The 21,171-nt window shown below is 50.6% G+C and overlaps 11 protein-coding genes and 1 non-coding gene across 13 annotated transcripts; 5 read left to right on the top strand and 7 right to left on the bottom strand.

Annotated features, from left to right (window-relative positions):
- Positions 1 to 878: 878 nt before the first annotated feature.
- TERG_03397 (uncharacterized protein) lies at positions 879 to 1,776 on the top strand (the record flags this gene model as incomplete). Its single annotated transcript, XM_003236304.2, has 2 exons — positions 879 to 1,231; positions 1,296 to 1,776. The coding sequence occupies 2 exons, from the start codon at positions 879 to 881 to the stop codon at positions 1,774 to 1,776; spliced, it is 834 nt and encodes a 277-aa protein (XP_003236352.2).
- Positions 1,777 to 2,476: 700 nt separating this feature from the next.
- Positions 2,477 to 6,669, bottom strand: TERG_03396 (uncharacterized protein; the record flags this gene model as incomplete). The annotated part of the gene is made up of 3 exons (XM_003236303.1): positions 2,477 to 3,325; positions 3,380 to 3,683; positions 3,740 to 6,669. 3 exons carry the CDS (start codon positions 6,667 to 6,669, stop codon positions 2,477 to 2,479), a joined length of 4,083 nt encoding a protein of 1,360 aa, XP_003236351.1.
- Positions 6,670 to 7,115: 446 nt separating this feature from the next.
- TERG_03395 (uncharacterized protein) lies at positions 7,116 to 8,514 on the bottom strand. Its single transcript, XM_047748077.1, has one exon. The coding sequence runs from the start codon at positions 8,026 to 8,028 to the stop codon at positions 7,612 to 7,614; it is 417 nt and encodes a 138-aa protein (XP_047604051.1). The 5' UTR covers positions 8,029 to 8,514; the 3' UTR covers positions 7,116 to 7,611.
- Positions 8,515 to 8,643: 129 nt separating this feature from the next.
- TERG_03394 (polyadenylation factor subunit 2) lies at positions 8,644 to 11,340 on the bottom strand. 2 transcript variants are annotated; one of them, XM_003236301.2, is made up of 4 exons: positions 11,205 to 11,340; positions 11,024 to 11,139; positions 10,757 to 10,957; positions 8,644 to 10,701 (listed from the first exon to the last, which is right to left on the bottom strand). In XM_003236301.2, exons 1-4 carry the CDS (start codon positions 11,272 to 11,274, stop codon positions 9,277 to 9,279), a joined length of 1,812 nt encoding a protein of 603 aa, XP_003236349.1. In that variant the 5' UTR covers positions 11,275 to 11,340; the 3' UTR covers positions 8,644 to 9,276. The 2 variants fall into 2 exon arrangements, with proteins under 2 accessions (XP_003236349.1, XP_047605932.1); XM_047749565.1 differs by having other exon boundaries at positions 8,644 to 11,139.
- A 259-nt stretch (positions 11,341 to 11,599) lies between these two features.
- Positions 11,600 to 11,983, bottom strand: TERG_11995 (uncharacterized protein; the record flags this gene model as incomplete). The annotated part of the gene is made up of 1 exon (XM_047751021.1): positions 11,600 to 11,983. The coding sequence occupies one exon, from the start codon at positions 11,981 to 11,983 to the stop codon at positions 11,600 to 11,602; it is 384 nt and encodes a 127-aa protein (XP_047605931.1).
- An 814-nt stretch (positions 11,984 to 12,797) lies between these two features.
- TERG_03392 (uncharacterized protein) lies at positions 12,798 to 13,604 on the top strand (the record flags this gene model as incomplete). The annotated part of the gene is made up of 4 exons (XM_003236299.1): positions 12,798 to 12,953; positions 13,018 to 13,059; positions 13,123 to 13,338; positions 13,398 to 13,604. 4 exons carry the CDS (start codon positions 12,798 to 12,800, stop codon positions 13,602 to 13,604), a joined length of 621 nt encoding a protein of 206 aa, XP_003236347.1.
- A 558-nt stretch (positions 13,605 to 14,162) lies between these two features.
- TERG_03391 (uncharacterized protein) lies at positions 14,163 to 16,393 on the top strand (the record flags this gene model as incomplete). The annotated part of the gene is made up of 2 exons (XM_003236298.2): positions 14,163 to 16,117; positions 16,176 to 16,393. The coding sequence occupies exons 1-2, from the start codon at positions 14,791 to 14,793 to the stop codon at positions 16,391 to 16,393; spliced, it is 1,545 nt and encodes a 514-aa protein (XP_003236346.1). The 5' UTR covers positions 14,163 to 14,790.
- A 463-nt stretch (positions 16,394 to 16,856) lies between these two features.
- On the top strand, positions 16,857 to 17,461 carry TERG_03390 (uncharacterized protein; the record flags this gene model as incomplete). Its single annotated transcript, XM_003236297.1, has 3 exons — positions 16,857 to 16,885; positions 16,947 to 17,082; positions 17,159 to 17,461. 3 exons carry the CDS (start codon positions 16,857 to 16,859, stop codon positions 17,459 to 17,461), a joined length of 468 nt encoding a protein of 155 aa, XP_003236345.1.
- Positions 17,462 to 17,573: 112 nt separating this feature from the next.
- On the bottom strand, positions 17,574 to 18,497 carry TERG_03389 (orotidine 5'-phosphate decarboxylase; the record flags this gene model as incomplete). The annotated part of the gene is made up of 2 exons (XM_003236296.2): positions 18,317 to 18,497; positions 17,574 to 18,247 (listed from the first exon to the last, which is right to left on the bottom strand). The coding sequence occupies exons 1-2, from the start codon at positions 18,471 to 18,473 to the stop codon at positions 17,574 to 17,576; spliced, it is 831 nt and encodes a 276-aa protein (XP_003236344.1). The 5' UTR covers positions 18,474 to 18,497.
- Positions 18,498 to 18,881: 384 nt separating this feature from the next.
- TERG_10529 lies at positions 18,882 to 18,963 on the top strand. Its single transcript has one exon. It is a non-coding gene; the product is annotated as a tRNA-Pro (tRNA).
- Positions 18,964 to 19,228: 265 nt separating this feature from the next.
- On the bottom strand, positions 19,229 to 19,581 carry TERG_11994 (uncharacterized protein; the record flags this gene model as incomplete). The annotated part of the gene is given in 2 exon segments (XM_047751020.1): positions 19,229 to 19,520; positions 19,526 to 19,581. Coding segments are annotated over 2 exon segments (348 nt in total).
- A 313-nt stretch (positions 19,582 to 19,894) lies between these two features.
- Positions 19,895 to 20,339, bottom strand: TERG_03388 (uncharacterized protein; the record flags this gene model as incomplete). Its single annotated transcript, XM_047748076.1, has 2 exons — positions 19,895 to 20,221; positions 20,304 to 20,339. The coding sequence occupies 2 exons, from the start codon at positions 20,337 to 20,339 to the stop codon at positions 19,895 to 19,897; spliced, it is 363 nt and encodes a 120-aa protein (XP_047604050.1).
- Positions 20,340 to 21,171: the final 832 nt, after the last annotated feature.

Here is a 21,171-nt window from a genome sequence, read left to right as displayed (position 1 = left end):
TAAGCCTCCGTCCAGAAACTTAGCTGTCCAGGTATCATTAAGTATCAATTGATATAGCCTTCTAGAAGTTAAGGAAGATAACAGCTCATCCAACCTGGGGTCTTTTAATATACGCCCCTCCTTGGTTGTCACAACGGAGCAGTACCGAGTCTAGCTGCAAAAAAAAAACCCTGCTGAGACCTTTCTGAGTTATCTAAAATGGGCTCAAGGTCAAAACCACTGGAAACTAGCTAGGAAAGCTAGCCAACAGATGGATATTAGGACGTTTGAGAAGTAACAGTGCAAAGGGTAACCGGTAGTTGACTAGTTGAAGTATAATCCACACAAGCAACAGAGCATGACTTGACCATTAGGTTCCACTCTGAATAGGTGATAAGGATAAATGCTCTTTTGGTACCGTTACTCCGTGCGAAGTGGACAGCTTGATGTTGTTTGTGGGTTGTCTTGTTATTTTAGAGCAGTTGAAAACCTCGAGAAGGCTAAGACCACGTGTGGATCTGGGAAGCGGGAAGCGGGAAGCTTCGCCTAACCAAACTTAGTTAACAAGCTAAGCTTTCCTCTCAACAAAGTTAACACCCGTCCACTACCTGACTCCGTATATTAGTACTCGTTATGATGCCAAAGACTGCGTGATATTGATATATAACTGGTTAAAATGCTGGAGATTTTTTCAGAGACTAACTAGGTAGGGATGAATCCTAGTAGGTTGGTTAACTTGTAAGCTAGTTAGGTAACTAACTAGCTCTTTTCCATTTGAAGGTGTTTAAGATGCTTTGACTTACTACTTAAGAGGCCCAGATTCTTCTCAGCATCAGTTACGAGTTTATCTGTCTGATGAAGATGTAATATTGCATCTATCTAATCCCCCGGCGCACTTAATGGGGCCTGTGGTCACCATCGACGAGCCGGCAAAACTGTCAGCCCTCACCTATTCTAGTACATCATCTCTGGGTCGCCTCGACTCTCTATCTCTCGAGGTTTTATGGATGATTCTACGTTATTTGGACATACGGTCGCCCTCTCGTCTTTTACGCGTGTCTCACCGAGGCAGAGCTGCGGTTGAATCACTACCGCTACACCGTGAACTCATGAAATATATACCCAATACCCTCAAAGCACTTGGTAAGTGTCGACTCCTTTGCTACTACACTGGGCACAACCTGCTGGTTTCTCAAGGAAAACTCCTGTATGACCTGTGGAAACTTTGGTTCCTTCTTATTCCTTCCAACTGGTGAGCGTTGCTGTGGCGAGTGTCAAGAGCGCCATAAATATCTCAGTATGATTACTTTTCCAAGGGCCCAGTCAATCTATGGCCTCGAAACGGATGACCTCAAGGAGCTTACGGTGTTCAAAACAATTTCTGGCGTTTATAAAACATATGCGGTAGAAAAATCACAACGACGACTGAAGCTCCTCCACCGTCATGCCGCGATGGAGCTGGCTGATATGAAGTTGGAGGAACAGGACAGGGTTCAAGCTGAATATATTGAAAAGGCCCAGAAAGCCAGTTTACCTTGGCCTGAATGCAGCCGCGTGCCATATTGGCCGGATTCAGACGACTCTGGTTTGGGTGGGGGCCCCGATGTGAACGGGGTCCGTGAATTCATTGGCATGGAAGCAATAAGATTCCCACACCTGAGACCCGACAACACGTTAGAATACGGCCATTCATGTAAAGGATGCAAGTGGGAATATCTGCAATATGAATCAGACCGGGTATTATACGATATGAGTTTTTTGGGCCAGAAAGAATATCAGGTTCCTCAGGCCCTTTGAGGGAGGGGCTTACGTGCCTGGCCGAGGGACGAGTTTTTAAAACACGTCGAAGAGTGCTATGGAGCGCAGCAGTTGCTCTCCTCCATTGATGATCGAGAGCCAGAATAATGGTTTTCCTTGACTATATTTTCACAAAATGCCATTGAACTGCCAATGAGGCGGTGATAGTCAGGATGAAACAAGTGGACGAGGATATGGTATGAGACGGACAGAAAGAGAAACCTAATCGTCTAGCTCCAGGGTTTGTTTTTGTGATATGTATAAACGGAAGATGGGTTAAATAATAAGTAATAGCTTGTACATATGGAGACGATGAAGAAGTGGCATAAAAAGGCAAATAATTTAATAAAGCAATCAAATATCCCCCGCACAGAAGAACCGGTCTCTCCTAGCAAGCAGACGAAAGCAGGCAAAAAGGCGATCTAGAAATAATGCACCAAACGAGGAAAGAGGACCAAAAGCAAGCAAGCAAGTAATGACTAGCTGATGGCTAAATCGATCCAAATCCAGGGGGAATAAGGGGGAAACGGGAACGGGAGGGTATAAAAACTGCCTCCGTAGAAGGAGAGTGAAATCATGTCAAGAACAAAAGCGGAAAAAGAGCAGTAGCAGTAGTGGAAAAAAAAGGAGAGGGGAATAATAGCGAAAAAGAAAAGACAAATGGACAAAAATATTATACTACATATCGGGAGCTAGACGCTCAAGTCATTGGCCGTGAACTTGCCATTTCTCCATATCGTCCTCTGCTTCTCGTCGTATCATAAGCATTAACAACCCTCATCTGGCCACCTTCATCGGCCTGACTGAAGGCATAACCTCTCTGTTTGCGCATACGCTGGACCTGGCGGACTTTCCGGATAGCCTTCTGGAACTGTTCCATACGTGGTCTGTAGTCTTGTACGTTGTATTTCTGTATCTCTTGGACGTGATGGTAGCTTTGTGGGTAGTACATGCGTTTGGCGTACTTCCAAGCAAAGTCACGAACGAGACAGAGGCAAGGGATGAGAACTGCCATGATCCAGACTGTTGGAAGGGGGTAGAGGTGTGGGATCATTTGGTAGTATTCGAAGGAGAATCCAATGCTGGGGGCAGCATATGCGTATGCAGGAATGAAGCCGAGCCAGACAAGTAATGAGCCGGGAATAGCGATGACGGTGTACTTGGTCCAGACGTTGGTGACCAAGGCTGCCTTGCCGAGAACTGTAGCTAGGACAGCAGTATAGAGAGCTGTACCCCATACCCAGAGTCCAGATGTGGTTCCGTCACTGGTTGGCATGTCGTTTTTGAAGATTTGTCGGGAAAGAAGATATGCAACAAGGGAGTGGTAGAAGCCGTTCCCAACCCAGGACCAGAAACTGTGCATCTTGAAAAAGGTGCCTTTCTGGCCGAGCTGGTACAGTTGGGGGTATCGATCCAGGAGTCTCGCAGAGATAAATTGGTCAAAGATACCCATGGCGAAGGGAGGGAGAACAGTGAATAAAACGTTATATAAAGAGAGTGTCCAAGATTCGTAAATAACTTGTCCAGAGAACGAGTTTTCAAATGCGTACTATTAAGTTGTTAGAAATTTAACGATTAGTAGTAATTGCGAATGAAGACATACCCAGAATTGTGTCATGTAAAGAACAATATTCTTGTAGAACGAATACAGAATAGTCTTGCTAACGCGGGAATAACTCCAAGACCCATGAACGAGAAGTAGTTTTCGAAGATATCGGAATTGGCCAATTGAAATATCGGCACTTCGAGCTGCTTGAAGACCTTCCATACCGCTGATACCAACACCAACGTGTGCTGCTTGAATCATAGAGACATCATTGGCACCGTCACCGATGGCAAGCAAAAGGGCTTTGAGATGGCGTTTTACAAGTTTAACAACAAGAGCCTTTTGTAGGGGAGAGACACGGCTATTAAAATTGTTAGTTTGGGTATGCCTTGTATGGGAGTGCAAAGATCAACTTACCAGCAAATAACTGCCTTACACATGACAGCGAGATCCAGGAAAGTCTTCTCTAGTTCCTTCTCAAGGGCGTAGGTAAGTGATTTTCCATCAATAATAAGAGCTAGCGTTTCGACATCTGCTGAATTGGCTTGACTTTTGACTTGTTCGAGCTTTTTCGTCAAGTTGTCCCTGGTACTTGGGGCATCTTCCTCGTTAACAATGAGTAAAGTCATGTCTTCCGAAATAAGCTTGCAACTCATGCCGATGTTTATGGCAGTCTCCTGTCGATCACCGGTCAAAACCCAAATCTTGATACCAGCTTGCTGTAAGGTATGGATGGTGTCTGGGACGCCATCCTGGAGTCGATCTTCAATTGCAGTTGCACCGAGGAGGAAGAAGTCCTTCTCAATCAGCTCAGCTGCTTTGTCTACTTCCTCCTGCCTGTTTCCGCTGACGGTGGTAGAAGCTTTGTTAAAGACCTGCCACCATTCCTGGAACTCTTCTTCGGAGATTTCACGCATTGCGAGACAAAGGGTTCGAAGACCCTCGGAGGCGTATTCTTCGAGATGCTGAAGTGTTGCTTCCACGATGGGATTGTCTTGTCCGAGACGTTCGAGAATGACTGTATCGGCTCCCTTGCAGTATATCCGTATTTTGCCATCGGGACATCTGAAGATTGTCGACATACGTTTTCTCGTAGAGTTGAATTCACAGACAGCCAGAAGTTCGAACTCTTGCTCTTCTCCTCGAGCAGAGATGTTGACGTATCTTGGCTTTCGGTTGGTGAATTCGTATCCTAGCATGACGGCACCCTCGACAAGAGCACCTTCATCTGGAGAAGCGGCCTGGTACTTGATTTCGCCCGGCTTGTCGTCACTTCGTTCAGGGATGACAGTATGGCAGGTAGCGAGTAGAGTGAGGAATTGAACGATTGCGTCGCCTGTTGGATGGGAATCTATGTGTTGCTTAAGCTGTTTAAAGTCATACATGGCCGTCTCTGTGTCGTCATTATAAGCCGCTCTTCGGTCTTCCGGCACAACCTCAGCATATTGGATACCGCCAATGGAGCACTGTTTGAACTCCATCTGGTTGCAAGTAAGGGTACCGGTCTTGTCCGAGAAGATGTACTCGATCTGGCCGAGTTCTTCAACAAGGGAGGAAGTTCGACAGTTCGACGGAGTATCGGTAGGTTCATAGTAGATATCGAGATCGGAGCTGATGAGAAAGGCGTGGTAATACTTGACGATTTCGATGGTAACAAAGAGCGAGATGGGGACAAGGTTGGAGTACAAGACCCAGTAGGTGAAGATATCGGAGAAGAACTGCTGAGCGAGGTTGACGTTGCTGTAGTCGAGGTAGGATTTGTTCTTGGAAGCAGTGGTACGGATAACCAGATCGCCAATGGAACTTATCAAGCTGAGAGCAACGAGGATTCCAACCAGCATGAGAATTTGCAGGTTGACCATGTGTTCGACGGCTGTTCGTTTTATAGGGGTTGCGGTGGCATTTCTCATGAGCTTCGTTTCGTGTCCGGTGAAGACGACGACGCCGTGGATCCAGGGGGTGTTCCGCAGGGTAGCTCCTCGAAGAAGCAGCTGGTCGGGGGCAAGGGAGAGCTCCTTTTCACCTCCGCCGGATTGCAGAGTCAGGGTAGCTTCGTAGGTGTAGAGGCTGCTGTTGGGCTGTTCGGATTTGATCCTCGATGTCAATCTGCTAAGCTGACCAGCGCTTACTAGATCAGCCGTTTCGGGGATGCCCTGCTTGATCTTCAGGTTGGTCTCTCCGTCCAGATTGGCTGTTTCGATGTAGCAGAGTGCTTCGGGTTCGGAGCTGGCAAGCAGGACCAGGTCTGCAGGGAAAGGTTCCTCTGACTCGACCCGGACGATATCTCCCACCGCCACGTCTATCCATTTGACCTGTTCGAAGTTTGAACCACGCAGCACCTTTGTCTTTGAGTGATTGAGAGACTTGTCCGAGCTCTTCCGCTTGTAGTCTTCGACCAATTCCTTGATGGCGGAGACTATCAGCACGACGATGAGCGGGCCAATGGTCGTATATCTGTTTGTAGGCGAGATGTTGGGGATCTGCTGGAGGACGGCGGTAAAGAGGAAAAACAGGTTGGCGTATTTGGAGAACTGTTCGAAGAGGAATTTCGGTAGGAAGGTGAAGATGTTGTATTTGGCGGTAGATATATGGTTGTCGACGAATTTGTGGGCAGCGTTTGCGGGAGCATTGTTGAGCAGGATGATGCGAGGCCCCAAGGTCGAGGGATCAGGCTCTCGCCGTCCAAAGCCAAACTTGAACTTGCTGGACTTGGGCTTGCCAGGGGGCGTCTCGTCTGTGTCTGCGGTGCCGACCCTGCGAGAGGCAGCTCCGGCCTCAGTCAAGGGCAGATCCATCTCAGAGTACTCGGGCTTGATTCCCAGCATGTTCTTTGCTCTGCCCATGATGCCGCCGCCCAGGGCCATGATGCTGTTTCTATCTCTTGCGCGGGCGTCGCGTATGGGAGTGGCGCCGTCAGACCTGTCTCCGTCGTTGTAGTATCCATACGTCCGGTCATCCTCGAGGTCGTCTAGATCAGAATACCGCTGGTAGTTGTGCAGGTCTGAGGTCTGCGTGTACATCCCCGTAGCACTGCCATCGCCCCCATACGCCCTGCTGGCGTCATCCTGGAGCTGTCCGTGGCGGCCACCGCTGTGTATATTATTATTATTATTGCTGCTGCTGTTGTTGTTGCCGCCGTGCGCTGAGGGCCGCCCCTGGCCGCCGACAAAGTCATCGTAGGAGACCGACGGCCGCGACGACGGCTGGTCGGAGTCGTTAATGTTGAACTGCTGCACCAGGCTGTCGTCGCCCACCGGCGGTCTCTGGCCGGAGCTGTACTGCGAGGGAGCGTCGTCGAGCTGGAGGAGGTTGTCGCCGTGGCCTCCAGGAGGCCTGCCGCTGGCCATGTCGCTTGTCCTGCGCGACCCGGTCACGGAGAGGTAGAGGCGAAGACACGCCCACGCTCGCTCATCGAAGGAGGCCGGCGCTCGCTGTCCCTGCTGGTCCGGTCGGGCGTCTTTGTCTCCTTGCTGGGCGGTTTCGAGCTGGCTTTTGCTGGCGTGTGGTGGTTGCGGGCTCCAAGGGGGCGTCTAGAGGCACAGGACGGTCAGTATCAGGCCGTTAGTTAGCCGCGGAGGGCGTCGACTCGCGGGCAAAAGGACATGAAGCAGTTGAAGACGGGGACGAGGGAGGCCGTACGCTGGGGATCAGGCTGCTCTGCTCAGTGACCCTTCGCCCTGCTGCTGCTGGCGCGTGAAACTCGGGGGCTTTTTTCCCTTGTCGCTGTCAGGGAGATCGATTCGTACGTTCTGCGAGGCGAAGCAACTTCAGCCACAGCGCGATTTCAGGCCAAGCGACGTTTAGGCAAACACGGAGGCCCGGCGTCTGTCTACGCTCATCCTACGGACTGTGTGGGAGTTACTGGTGCTGCTACTGGCTGGCCCGTCGCTTAGGAGGCGTCTATGCTGCTTTATTCTGCGTGTGTTCTTTATCTCACTAACACTAGTTAAGTCGTTAAAAATATATATGGGAAGCCTGGCTGGAGGCCGACTATTAATAGCTCGAAACAGCGTGGATCGATCGAGATCCAGCTGCGCGCTGGCGGGCGAGGCGAGCTTGAAGTCGGCCGTTAAAGGATGGGGATGCTGCTGCGGGCCGGCGGCATGGCTGAGCTGGTCGGTCGTAGCCGGATGTTCCGTCGCTGGAGACAAAAGTCCTGAGCATTGGGCTGATGATATGTCCATGCGTGTACGGAGCAGTGAATAAATAGTCCAGCGCCGTAATAGACTTTGCTGGATCGTCGAACAGGCGCCAGAGTTAGGTGTGGTTGTTGGTTGTTTGTTTCACGGTCACCTCTCGTGGGCAGCACTGAGCCCTGCCGTGGGCCGTTTCTTCTCCCGAATCTGCTTTTCCTCCTCCAACCGGGCAGCAAGCAGCTTGTTCAGCTCCCTCACCTTCTCCAGCGCAAGCGTGGAGCAGTTCACCATATTCACCGGGTCCGCTGGCGCCCCGTCAGGCTTCGAGTACAGCGCAATCTCCCCCGTCTTGTCAAGAGCAACGACCAACGACCCTTCACTGACTGCCTCCTCGCTCGTTGTGGCGTCGAGTAGCATGATCTTGCCTTCATCGTAGAGATTGAACGTCACTGACAGCGGGATCTTGGTCAGGTTCAGCTGCACAGGCACCTTCTCCTCCGTAGTGAAGACCGTCACCTCGCCATCTCGCACCGTAGATTCTGGCAGACGGAAGTGAAGCAGCCCGGCCATGATGGCCAGGCAGCTCGCGTCAATCAACCCTCCATCGCAGTCCAGGATGTGAATGTCTGCCCGGATGTTCCAGCATATCCTCCCCTTAGCAATACACAGAGACTCCGTGTCGAGCGCATTGGACCGCCGAACGATCTTGTCCAGTGTGCGGGACAGACTGACCTCCAGCTCCGATGGTCTACCACCCTATCCATTAGCTTTTTTATTTCTTCGTAGTCAACGCCATCAATATCAAAACGCACCGTCCGGTCTCGTAGCCCGGTAGAGCCATGTCGTTCAATTCCACCACAACAGTAAATATCCCGTCGCAATCGCGCTCAGGCCGCGGGGTCGTCAGCTCTGCGGAAATCCGTACCAGCACCCTATCGACATATCTGATTAGCACACGTCTCCAGCCTGTATACAGAGTATTTAAAGACTGTCTACTCACGCTGTCTTCCCAAGCTGCACCTTCACGTTACCATGCTCATCGCCAAAGGTCAGCTCGACAGGCCGGAGCTGGTCGAACCGCCGCCCATCGAGCCGCAGATTCTTGTGCAGAGCTTCGAGGATAAACGCCCGCTCGTTCACCGAGATCTCTGCGTCTCTCGCCATCTTGACGGCGTTTCTGTCGTTGATTTTGAGCTTTTGTGCTTCTTTTTCCTGCTTCAACTCTGCACTTTGTAGAATTGCTTAGTCAGCACATACATCTGATGGGCCATTTTTTGAGATTTTTATATTAATCGAATTGTGTTCGACGTTTACTAGATTACAGGTGGCTATGGGTGGCTGGTTACGGTGTCGGATTAAAGGATAGTCAGGGGAGTTTACTGTCAGAGTCAGAAGAGAATATGAAGGTCAAGTGATATATCAATAATGGCTTGGGATGGTTGAATAGCGGATATATTTTGACGGCTGTCTCTACCCCTATTACCCGGCGTGTAACCAGTGGCTTGCACCGTAACAGCAGAAATTGCTCCCTGTGCACTGGGTAAAGGCAAGAAGTTCCTTAAGGTTGTAACATCTCAGCCGGTCTGACATGTCGTGGTGTCATATGTGGATGCTGTTGAGGTAGCAGCGGCGTCGTAGGGTTGATTCAATGTAACTGTCAACGCTTACGCTGGCTATTGGTAGCCTTTAAGGAATGAATTCCTTGGCCGTAGGTATGGGGTGCCCTTAACCGTAGTATGTTGGTTGGCTTGCCAATATGCTGACACTTGGCGCAGTGTGCCTTTATATAAGCTTGAAGATAACGTCTTCCATGATTATTCACTTTGGCTTTTCGTTCGCTCCAGCATACAGCCCAGGTAGCCCTGAAGGAGGATAACCCTGCTGCCCGAAATTCTGGGGTGGCAGTCCGGGAGGTGGGAACTGTGGGTTAGGGAACATGTGAGCTATGTTTGGCGGTATGCTGCCCGGCATGTTCGGGTTGGAGAAGAAAGGTGGTGGTGGTGGCTGTGTGCCATGTGGAAATGGAGGCTGTTGACCCTGGCCCGGCGGCGGAGGTGGAGGAGGGAGGCCGCTTTGGGATAGCATGGCAGCTAATCGCCCGGGATCCATCTGTGGAAGAGCTGGGGGTGCCCCGGATGAATTTGGTGGAGGTGGAGGTGGAGGCTGTAATGCCCCAATGCCAGGAAGGAGACCCGGTATGCCTTGGCCTTCAGCAGCAGCGTTTTGAATTCCAGGAATTTGTGACTCGGCAGCTTGTCTTTGGTCCATGCGGCTTTCATCTTCTGCCTGTGCTTCCTGTTCTTCTTCCTCGCGCATCTGTTTCCGTCCGAATCCACGGTTCCATGTTCCTTGCGCTTCTGCAGCCTCTTCTCCGATGTGGAATCGGTCCTTGAGATAATTAATCTCCCCCGGTCTGGCACGCGACCAGAAACGGGTGAAGTTGTCTTTGGATCCGGAAGCGAGGATATGGCCTAGCGGGTGCCAGTCAAGGGACCAAATAGTCGACCCGTGAGCATATTGAATCTTGTGTGCTGGGAATATTACCTGAGCAGGAGTGTTGGTGGGATCTGTAGTGCCGTATGGAGCAACAGTAGGCATCTGCCCGGCAGGAAGATTAGGCTCGTCAAGTAGATAGTGATACAAGGACCCATCTTCGCTGCCGGTGGATATCATGGTACTGTGCATTGGATGCCAGGCCAGAGACGAAATGGGTTTGTCATGGCCTCTGAGTATACAGATGTCCCGCATCATACGCAGGTCAAACACGCGGCCCGTCTGGTCGCGAGAGGATGTTCCCAGCAAGTTAGTGTTGACTGGGGAAAACTTTGTGGTAGTGACGGTGTTCTTATGGGTATGTAGGGTGGTCAAGCACCGGCCTGTACGAGGATCCCAGAACTTGACTTGGTGGTCCTTGGAGCCTGAAACCAGCAGACCCTTTGTTGGATGCCAATCGCAAGACTTAACGTCCCATCCATGTCCAGTCAGGACCATCTCGCACGTCCGTGCAGTGAAATCAAATATTTTCAGTGTCGTATCATCCGAGGCTGAAAGAAACTTTGAGTCGTTAGGACACCATGTCAGATCCCTGACCGCTTCTTGGTGCGCATCATCGACGGTCTCGACGTTGTTAAAGTTTGGTCTCCAATACTTGACATCACCCTTTTGTCCGCCTGATATAAGCCAGTCGTGGCTATGTGACCAGGCAGCCGATGTCACGCCAGCCTGGAACTGGTCATAGTGTGCCTGTATTTCACCGTTAGCATCAGCCGTTATACGCATAAAACTGGCACTACCATACATCCATGACAGTTTCGAAATTGAAAGCTGTGCCGTTCCATAACATGAATTCACCCGTATGACCACCCGTGAGCAAACGACGACCGTCCGGCGTCCATCTCACGACTGTTATGGGCTTCTTCGATTTTCCAATGGATTGATGTAGATGCCGAACGGGTATCGTATTTGCAGCGGAGTGTATCGTAGCCACTGGAGGAAGCATCTGGCGGAGTAATTCAAGGGTAAGTTATATAGCTCCCTAGCTTCACAGGTTGAAAGGCAGACGAACATCAACGGTATAGCTAGCACTCGGCCGCTCTACTTCCAGTCTGGGAGATCCTTTGTATCGAGGCTGCCGAACCCGCACCCATTGCACCAGCGACGAGCCATAATCCGTGACAGGTCCTATACACCGTTCAATTAGCAAGCCGTGTTCCTGATAAGCTCGGCGGTCCTGGGAGTCAACCTACTCGGTCGTCGTGGGCCCAAAACCGGCCGCGGCGCAAGGGCCGCTTCACCCCCTTCTTCAAAGAAGGCCATGACAAATAGAAAGACGGCGTCACAGCAAAAGAAACGGCGGAGAGCTGGCCGAAAAGCGCTTCTTCTGCTGTTTGTCTGCTCGCTCGATCAAAATATCCAAACATCGTCAACTTTAGCTTCAAAGCATGATTATGTAAGTATTGATTACTAAACTATTATGTAAGATACTTACATAATCTATCATGTGACAATCGCGTCGCGTCAAAAAAAAAAAAAAGTAAGTAAAAAAAGAAACCAAAAAAAACGTCATAAAAACGAAGAAAATACGACGGCGAGGACGAAGACGAAGCGAGCAGAGAGCGGGCGACGGGGATAATACCAGCCATCAATTCACAATGGCAGAGAGCAAGAAGGACGAGAAGGCGGCAGGCGAGCCGGGAGAGAAGAAGAAACGCGCCGAGCTGACGCCGTTTACGCGAGGCCTGATTCTTGGACGGCGCATGGCGGGCGCATCTCTACGACAGATCTCCGCAGCGCTCGACATCCCGGTGTCTACGGTGCAGAATACCATCATGAAGGAGAGCTCGCGGGTCGATGGAGTGTCGAAGCCGCGCTCGGGAAGACCCAAGAAGCTGTCTGACCGTGACGTCCGCATGCTCATCTCGCGCGTCCGCTCCAACCCAAGCATCTCGTACAGCGAGCTGGCCAGTGGAATGCCGGATAACATCTCGAAGTCAACTATATACCGAACGTTGAAGAAGCACGGCATAACAAACCGGCCTGTCAAGAAGAGCGCTAAGAATTAGGCGGTGTTTTCTCTCTGTCACCTACCTCGATGGAACGTCAGTTGATGATGGCATCTCCCGAACTTTCAGGGGCTCATGTATCTGTTTGTTTCCGCCACTCCATTCTGTATCCTGGGGTAAAGACATAAACGTCCTGCCAGGTTGATGGATGAAACTATCAGATGGATGGCTTGGGGTCGTTTTAAGCCTCTATGAACTAGCAGAAAGCATGTCCAGGGTGTTTCTTGATGCCTACGTATATTTTTATATGGCTGCTATCGGAGAAGCTCTATTTAACCAGTCTTATATGAAAGAGCTTTACTTCGCTACTGCACGGGAGAACGATACGGAAAGCACGCCTGGGTTCCACAGTAAATACTGGAAAGCCCTATAGAGCGTATTCTGTCTATGTATATAAGGTCATATGCATAGGATACCACTGCAGGAACAATGGACATGATTGCTGCGGCCTATCGAATCATCGACTTTTTGGGTTAAACCCGTAAACTCCACTCCAAATACCCGGCGTCTACATACTTTTCTGTTGATGTCGTGCGCTCCCTTTCCGCGGCTACCTACGTCAACGACTATGGCATAGAAACATATTGAATCATCGACTTTCCGGGATCCATGGTTCCGGCTCATCCAGCCCCTATATCAAGAGCTCCTTACTAAGAGTCCATTCCAGTCCTCTTTCCTCCCCTTATCAACTTCGAGTACCACAGTTTCCGGCTCTGCTTCTGCTATCCAAAGATATAATACTGCCTTGTCGAACCGAACGCACTTCCTCATATTAAAATGAGCGTTGTTATCCACGAAGACGAAGACTGCCGGCAAGCCGGCGGCTCCCCGTCTGTGGCGCCTAATACCAGTAGTAATACAGACTTTCCATTAACGAAATGGGATCTCCAGGAGTGTCCGACCCCGGACGTCGGTCCAGGGGGGCATTTTGAGGTAAGTGAAGCCCCTTTTTCTCAAGCCTTACTTTGAAAGGCGGACATGCTAACACATCTCACAGTGGCGGTTGAAGCGAGCTGCTGAGAGAGCTGAAGCGTGGCACGTAAGTACCGCATCTCACCCGATAGCAAGTATGCGTTTCATGGACCTAACCTTCGAGACACAGAGGGACGATATGGACACACTCCCCTCCCTAAGTCGCACAGAAATCATCTACATCAGAAACATGCTACTGCGACTTATCAGGAAATTGTACCTAAAGGAGGACGCGGACATATCAGTCTCACAGCTGATGGATTTTGCCGAGTCTACCAGTTTCGACGAGCTCAACGACTACCCCGTGCCATCGCGATACTGGCAGTCCATCCGAGGAATTAGAGACGTAAGTATCTCCCCTTGTGTTTTACTGAACACAGCCGGACTAACGGTTGTGCTGTTCAGTACTACCGCTACGACGGTCAAAACCTACCTGAGCCTTACGATACGGCTTGCCATTTTGCGTGGCATATGGCCCAGGAGGCCAAGGACACGCTTCGTAGAAGATGGGCAGACGCTTTCCAACTTGCATACGGCTTCCCCTTTGACGAGGTGGCTTCTAAAGGTAATCCATCTGGGGGCTTGCCAGGCGCTCCAGGACTATTCGACTGAAAAGCCCATCTTGGTCGTTGACAGATATCTATCTTGGTTACTATGCATTTGGATGGCACATTTGATAACTACCATTTACTCTGCCATTTGATTCATTTGGCATTTACTGTTTGATGTATACCATGTACAAGTACGACATGTCAATAGCTAATTTGATTCTCTTTCTTATACCCCCGATATGCTCTCCTAGTAGGCTACACTTTGCTTGTAGATGTGTCGAAAATATCTCTTACTATCCACCCACGGATAAGCCGCCGACATGCAGGACCAGAGGCTTAGTATTGTGACTATCTAAAAAAAAAAAAAAAAAAAAAAAAAAAAACACTTCTTGAGCCATTTAGCCTGCATGTAGTCATATCTTGTTAGCTGCCTGCATCTGTATCATGTAACTCCCTATGCACCCGTGGAGCCAGGGAGCAGCCCCTGTCCGGCAAAACGGCGCCAGTAAGCTCTCCCCATGCAGCACGTACGAGATGCAGTGGCTTCTGTGGCTGCTTCCCGACGTCTTCTCTCTCTCTGGCCAGCAGCGAAGGATCTAGCCCGCCGGTCTCGCAGCTCTATCGTGGTCGTCTGGTTACAGAGATGAAACCGCGAAGCAAGGAAGCATCCCCGCCAGCAAGTTCTGTCCTGGAGCAACAGGATCCCCTTTGTCGGTGGCCAAGTAGGCCTGACTCGCTGTCTAGTCATATAGCTAGTCATGTATTAGTCCAGTCAGCAGCGTATGTATGTATGATATATAAGCTCGTGAAGCGGCTTGTTCTGCCGTGCGATGTAGAATTCTGTAGAGACCTGACCAAGGGCAGCAACTTGCGGGCGACAAGGTTGAGGGAAGATCCGAATCTTGGAAGAGGACGGCCTGGGTTCTTTTCACTGTCTCGTAACAACTCCTCGCTTTATTCTCTTCTTCTCTCCTCCCCTTTGTATATATAATATCGGCCCATTGTCTGCTATCGGTGATATAAAGCTAGTTAGTGAGACTCCGTGTCTCTGATTCTCGCCGCTTCGCCTTCGCACAGTTTTGGCATTTTGATACATAGACAAACGCCAGCAAACCACCCAGATGAGACGCAGAGCTTAGAACTGCCTGGTTTAAGGCCCTCGAGAGACATCTGCAGGCCCGTCTTTGACGGAATCACCAGCTATATACACACCTCAAACATCCGATCTGAAGAAAAGCAAAGAGAACATGGCGATCGTGACCGAGACGGAGGTCAGCCACAGCACCGCAGCAGCGCTCCGGGAAAAGACCAACATCGGGCTCAACGGACGCGGGAACTCGCTACATGAGAAGGAGAAGCAGAATCAGCATCATCAGCAGCATCAGCATCGTTCGGCCGGCCAGAAGCTACGCAGCAAGTACCGCCATGTCGCGGCGTACCACTCGGAGGTGAAGCCATCATGTCTAAGCCGCGAGACCGAAAAGACCCCCAGCTTCCTGGGCTTCAGGAACCTGATGGTCATCGTGCTGATCGTGATGAACCTACGGCTGGTAGTCGAGAACTTCATGAAGTACGGCGTCCTCATCTGCATCCGCTGCCATGACTATCGCAAGCAGGACCTGGTGCTGGGCGCGGTCCTCTACGCCCTGGTACCCTGCCACCTGTTCGTGGCGTACCTCATCGAGCTGTTGGCCGCCCAGCTGGTGAAGGGGACGATTGGACGTGTGAAGAGAGACGAGGCCTCGTCGTGCACGAGCAAGGAGCTTTCGGCGCTGCAGACGACCTGGGCGTATGTTGCGTTTGCGCATACGGTCAACGCCAGCCTGTGTCTCCTGGTGACTACGTATGTGGTCTACTACTATATACATCACCCGGGCATCGGGACAGTGTGCCAGCTGCATGCTATCATCGTCTGGCTGAAGAACTGCTCGTATGCGTTTACCAATCGGGACCTTCGACATGCGGTGCTCAACCCGTCGCCGGACAACAGGCTGCCGGAGATATACATGTCTTGCCCGTACCCGCACAACGTCACGATATCAAACCTGTCTTACTTCTGGCTGGCGCCGACTCTGGTGTATCAGCCTGTATACCCGCGGACCGAGCGTGTGCGGTGGTCGTTTGTAGCCAAGCGGGTGCTGGAGCTCGTTGGGCTGGGGGTGTTTATCTGGATTATTTCGGCGCAATATGCGGCTCCCGTGCTGCGCAATTCGCTGGACAAAGTCGCCATGTTGGACTGGGTGTCTATCCTGGAGCGGATGATGAAGCTATCGACCATCTCGCTGGTGATCTGGCTAGCGGGATTCTTTGCCTTGTTCCAGTCCTTCCTGAACGCTTTGGCAGAAGTAATGCGGTTTGGAGACCGGGAGTTCTACAGCGAATGGTGGAATAGCCCCAGCGTAGGCTCGTACTGGCGCTCCTGGAACCGACCTGTGTACCATTTCATGAAACGACATATCTTCTCCCCGCTTGTTGGGCGAGGATGGAGTCCGTTTGCCGCCAGTCTTGTCGTCTTCACTTTCTCTGCCGTCTTGCATGAGGTGCTCGTCGGGATTCCAACGCATAACATCATTGGTAAGTTCATGGCTGTCTATGGCTCTATACAAGTCAGCTGGAGTACTAACTTGTACAGGCGTCGCCTTTGCCGGAATGATGCTGCAGCTCCCTCTGATAGCTGCCACGGTGCCCCTAGAGAAAATGAACGGCCAGGCCGGGAAGATAATAGGCAACTGTGTCTTCTGGCTCAGCTTCTGCCTTGTCGGCCAGCCGCTGGGGGCGCTGCTGTATTTCTTTGCCTGGCAGGCCAAGTACGGCAGTGTCAGCAAGCAGGTCTTTTCCCAGGGTCCATGAAAAAGACGTCGCTTTCAACTGTCGCTGTAGGTAGCTGCAATAACATACCCTTCTCTTCTCTAATCTGTCCTCAAGCAATGTAAATGTAAATAAACAGATCGTCTCCCTGGCCTTCCCTGCTTCGTCCGCTGTTTCGTCCGAAGGCTCGGCTGGATGGCTGCGCCGGCTCGGTTGGTCTAATCATCCCGGATTCCGCGTCAGCGCAAAGGGGAAAGGAGTGCGAAGGGAGAGCTCGAAGCTTCCATGTCGTATGCTCTGCAGCCTAGAGGATGAGCTGAGGATCCGGAGCTGTATAAATATCTAAATCTCTTCGTAGTTGAATCTCCATCTTCACGTTGCGTCATAACTAGTTAAATACCGGTTAACTATCGTCAACACACGAATAACACCAACTGTACAACTGCAACCTCACCAACTACACTAACTACCACCATCTTAGTCTATCCCAATCAATTGATTCAAGATGATGATCCCAGTCCCAGACGGTTACGGGTGAGTTGGCTGCCGTGACACCCGCAGGGAGAGCACAGCTAACTTGACATCTGCCCGCCAGCAACATCATCGCCGTCGCCCTCGGCGCCATCCCAGTGCTCGGCTTCGTCCACGGCATCATCACTGGCATCAAGCGCAGAGCTGCCGGCATCCCCTATCCTCACAGCTATGCCACTATCGAACAATGCAAGGCCGACGTGAGTCTTCCCTTAATGCAAGTGTGTACAACTGTGCAGCTTGATTCAACTGCTAACCAATTGGCCTCCCCCACAGCCCAAAGCCGATGCGTTCAACTGCGCCCAGCGAGCCCACACGAACTACCTTGAGAACGCACCACAGACGATGCTGCTCACTCTCGTTGCTGGACTCAAGTATCCTGCCGCCACGACGTTGATCGGAGCTACATGGGTGGTGATGCGCGTGCTGTTCTTGTACGGATATGTCTACTCCGGGCAGGCTGCGGGAGCCGGACGGAAGTACGGTGGCGGCTTCTGGTTCGCTCAGATGGCGCTCTGGGGCATGACGGTGTTTGGCGTCGCATTGCCCATGATGCAAGCTCCTGCTTCCCCATTCTAGCCTACGATTATGTATGATATTCTGCTTTCTTTTCTTTCTAGTTATAAGGTATAAATGAAGCTATTGGTGGGATCTTAAGCATGAACTTTTTCCTTTCTTTCTTTCGTTTTAATTATCTGGATATACGCTTGAGGTATGCACTCCAGCCGGCAGATTGGTACTGCTTTATGGCCTCCACAGGGTCAGGAGCAGCATAGATACCTCTCCCCGAGATGATAAAGTCCGCCCCTCTGCCCACAGCCGACTCGGGAGTCTGATACTGCTGGCCTAACTGGTCACCCTTCGAGGCAAGATTGACACCCGTGGTGAATAGCACAAAGTCTTCATCGGCCTTGCGCTCAGTCTCTGTCTCGATATCGCCCAGGGACCGCGTAGCCACGAACCCCATGACGAACCCAGCATGTCTCCTGGCCATCTCAACCGACAGCTTCGTATACTCGCCCGTTGCCAATGAGCCCTTGGAAGTCATCTCGGCGAGAATCAACAGTCCCCTCTCGCCAGCGGGGTAAGGGAATACGCCCGAGGAAGATATCTGCGCTAGAGCGTCGACAATGCCTGACCCCGCTAGCACGGCACAGTTGACGATATGCGCCCATTCGGAGATGCGTAGGCTGCCACCATGGTACTGCATCTGGACTGTGTGGCCTATATCGACGAACTTTCTGTCCTCGAAGATGAGGAAGTTGTGTTTCTGAGCGGCGGCCTTGAGGCCCTCGACTGTCTGCGGGGAGAAATCAGTGATGATGTCGATGTGTGTCTTGAGTACGACCATGTGCGGTCCGAGGCCTGTCTTGTGTCCTTATTGTCAGCTATTGCTTCTTCTCCTTCTTCTCTTCATAAAGTATCAAGACTCACGCTCGGCCAGGTCTAGCAATGCGCTCGTGGTGGTGACATCTGCGGAGACGACGACGTTGGACTGTTTCTGCTCTGCGATCTCGAACAGCCGCCGCACAAGGGGGTTCGGGTGTGTCTTTGCACGGTCCCCGTACGAGACCTGAGATCTCGACGCCATCGTGCCTTTGTCGTTTGTCCCTCGAGAGCCCGGGCTGGACCTGGAAGTAGATATTTAGATGTCCCGCACAGGGCAAGGCGTCGTCGATATAGCCAGTGCCAAGACTAATGACGATTAAGCTTATTTGTTACTGCTGTCTTATTGGTCAATTCTTTTATCACATAACGTGATCTGTGTAACGTCAGCTATTCATCTGACTAAGACATTTTCCTTGGTTCTCCTATCTCGCACACGAAAAAAAAAGTAGTCTCTTTCTTTGAACTACAAAAAGGTGAAACGTTGAGCTGTCGAGCTGGCATTAACATCGATCAAATGATACGTAATAAGTGGTAGACACCAGGAGAAATATTGCTGCACTCTGATGGCTTATCACTATGAGCAACCCCCTGTCTCTCTGCTGACAAGAATGGCCTTGTGGTCTAGTGGTATGATTCTCGCTTTGGGACACCAAAGATGCGAGAGGCCCCGCGTTCGAGTCGCGGCAGGGCCCCGTTCTTTTTTTTTTCGCTCTAAATATGGTATATATATATCTATCTCACTGTTCTGGTGATATTTCTTTTTACACCCTACATCGTTGTAGAAGCATGTTGATGGTATCTGAAGGAAGAACTATCTCGCTGGTTGCGGTGCAGGGCAACTATTTGGGACACAAGAGCAAAGGGATGCCTCTTCATTTGTAGCGGTAGTTAATAGTTAATAAAGTGTATCAAATAGAATCATGGTCATCATTCCGGTAAAGTAATGATTCAAGGCAATTAAACAACAGGAAGCTGCTGTACAATGCCATTCTTCTTTTCGGCCACGTATAGCTGTTGGTTACCTGGTGCTGTTGCAAAATACAGACAATCCCTCATCCCTCTGCCGGACAGCCTAGTGTTACCTTCAGCTGACGGAACAACGACAGATTCCTCGAGAATCCAATCTGAAATAGGATTACGTTGTGAATCAAGTAGCTGGATCTCAACGTAGATAACTTGCCGTAAAACAATCCCATTAGCTGTCAAGCTTGAGTTTGAGGCCCAAAACCCAGGTACGTTGGAGCGATGCCTAACGCGATTAGGTCTGTGTCGAAGACTGTCAACGCATCGCTGCCTGTATCATTGAGCATGGTGATGTCGAGGAACAGTGGAAGGGACAATGAAAAGGCCGGAATTGCTCTCATTCGGGCAAGCATCTAAACAGCCCGGACAGGATGTATTAATAAAAGGCATTTCGAGTCAAACAAATGTTAACTGGAATTCTCGAAATGTGAACCTGATGTCCTGATCCGCCCGGGAAGAGATCATACGCAACACGGTGGGCAAATTGCTGAACCCCATGCTAAAAGAAAGTCCAGAAATGTTAGCCAGCTGGCCTCTCTAATGCTGGACTGCAGCTGATGCCGAGCTTATAGTCTCAGGGACGGCTTCAGCTGGCGTAGACTATGACGCTGGCTCGGTGGCGGGAATTGCAGTCTGTGCTGAGAGTTGTTGGAGATAGCCCTGGATGGAAAATGGGTAAGCAGAGAACAGGGGATAAACCAGCTTCAGGGAATGATAAAGTGAAAGTACCTCCATCCAGAACGGGCGGGAGAAATCAAGCTTTTGAAGATTTATAACCTTTCCACCCTGGATGCAGACGCGCGGTATAGGCTGCATCTTCCCACCGTAGAGGTTGATTGCTACTTGCACATTTATCTTCTGCTCATCGCTTGTTTCAGGATTGTTAATTATCGCCTTGAGCTCAGCGATACGACCTGGTATGTTCCACTACTTTTGGTTAGGGCAACCCTTGTAGCTATAGGGAATAAACGGAGAGGGACTGGAGAGGTGAGATCACAGTCCTACATACTGGGTAAGCAGCTGGAGGTATTGGAGCAGTGGACATGACGGCTAAGGACAAGTAACTTCTTAGGACCACCTGGAGCGCACAGCGCCACTTGTTAGATAGAACGTAGGGCTATTGAGAAGCATGGAACTTACCTTGCCCAATATCCCGGCGTAGAAGAAGTAGAGGAGAAGATGGGTCTTCAACTGACTTGCCCACTGTGGATAACTAATGGGTAACTAGTTAACTAGTTAGCCAAGTCTAGATTAGAGAAGGCACCAACACGGCCACGTAGGTGGACAGAGAAGACAACGCGCACAGGAAGAAGCAGAGTAGGAGTTATGGCGGCAGAAGGAAACTGATCAAGCAGGCCTGAAAACGCAGTTAGTTGAAGATGTTGAAGATGGATGTTGAAGAAAAGGCGCGGGGGCAGGGGCGGGGGTTTTATAGCTTGGAGAGAGCAGCGGCAAACAGAGCAAACACTTCCCGAATAGGAAATAAAACTAGTCTAAATAGAAACAACAACACAGTGGACGCTTTGTTGAAGAGCGGCACCGTATCCTTCTAGCTCTAGCTATAGCTTGTCCAAGGATGGAGCTTTTAGTGACAGGGAGCTACTGGATAATCCTATACTACCAGTGTCGTTGAGCATGGAAATGTCGAGAAACGTGAAGGGCCTGATAGAATATCCAATTGTCAAAGTCTGCCACTATACACCAAAAGGAGTGAGCCCACACTAATGGTAGGCAGAGCTGAAGTTTGACACTAATTCAAGCGCGATATCTAGCATAAAAATAAAACAAAGTATATTAAAATCGATATTGAAATAATTTAAGTACCATCAGGGAGTTTACAACCCGATGTCCTGCGTTAGACCGTGGAAGAGATTGTA

The sequence above is a fragment of the Trichophyton rubrum genome, assembly GCF_000151425.1.
Source record: "Trichophyton rubrum CBS 118892 genomic scaffold supercont2.3, whole genome shotgun sequence".
NCBI lineage: Eukaryota > Fungi > Ascomycota > Eurotiomycetes > Onygenales > Arthrodermataceae > Trichophyton > Trichophyton rubrum.
This window is presented reverse-complemented; position numbering and strand designations above follow the sequence as displayed.

Excerpts from the sequence above, each read along its gene's own strand:
- TERG_03395 (XM_047748077.1), bottom strand. The coding sequence starts at position 8,028 with ATGGCCGGGCTGCTTCACTTCCGTCTGCCAGAATCTACGGTGCGAGAT.
- TERG_03394 (XM_003236301.2), bottom strand. The coding sequence starts at position 11,274 with ATGGCCTTCTTTGAAGAAGGGGGTGAAGCGGCCCTTGCGCCGCGGCCG. Across the intron at positions 11,140-11,204 it reads TTTGGGCCCACGACGACCGA|GACCTGTCACGGATTATGGC; the intron begins GTAGGTTGACTC and ends AACGGTGTATAG. Across the intron at positions 10,702-10,756 it reads ATTTCGAAACTGTCATGGAT|GCACACTATGACCAGTTCCA; the intron begins GTATGGTAGTGC and ends GGTGAAATACAG.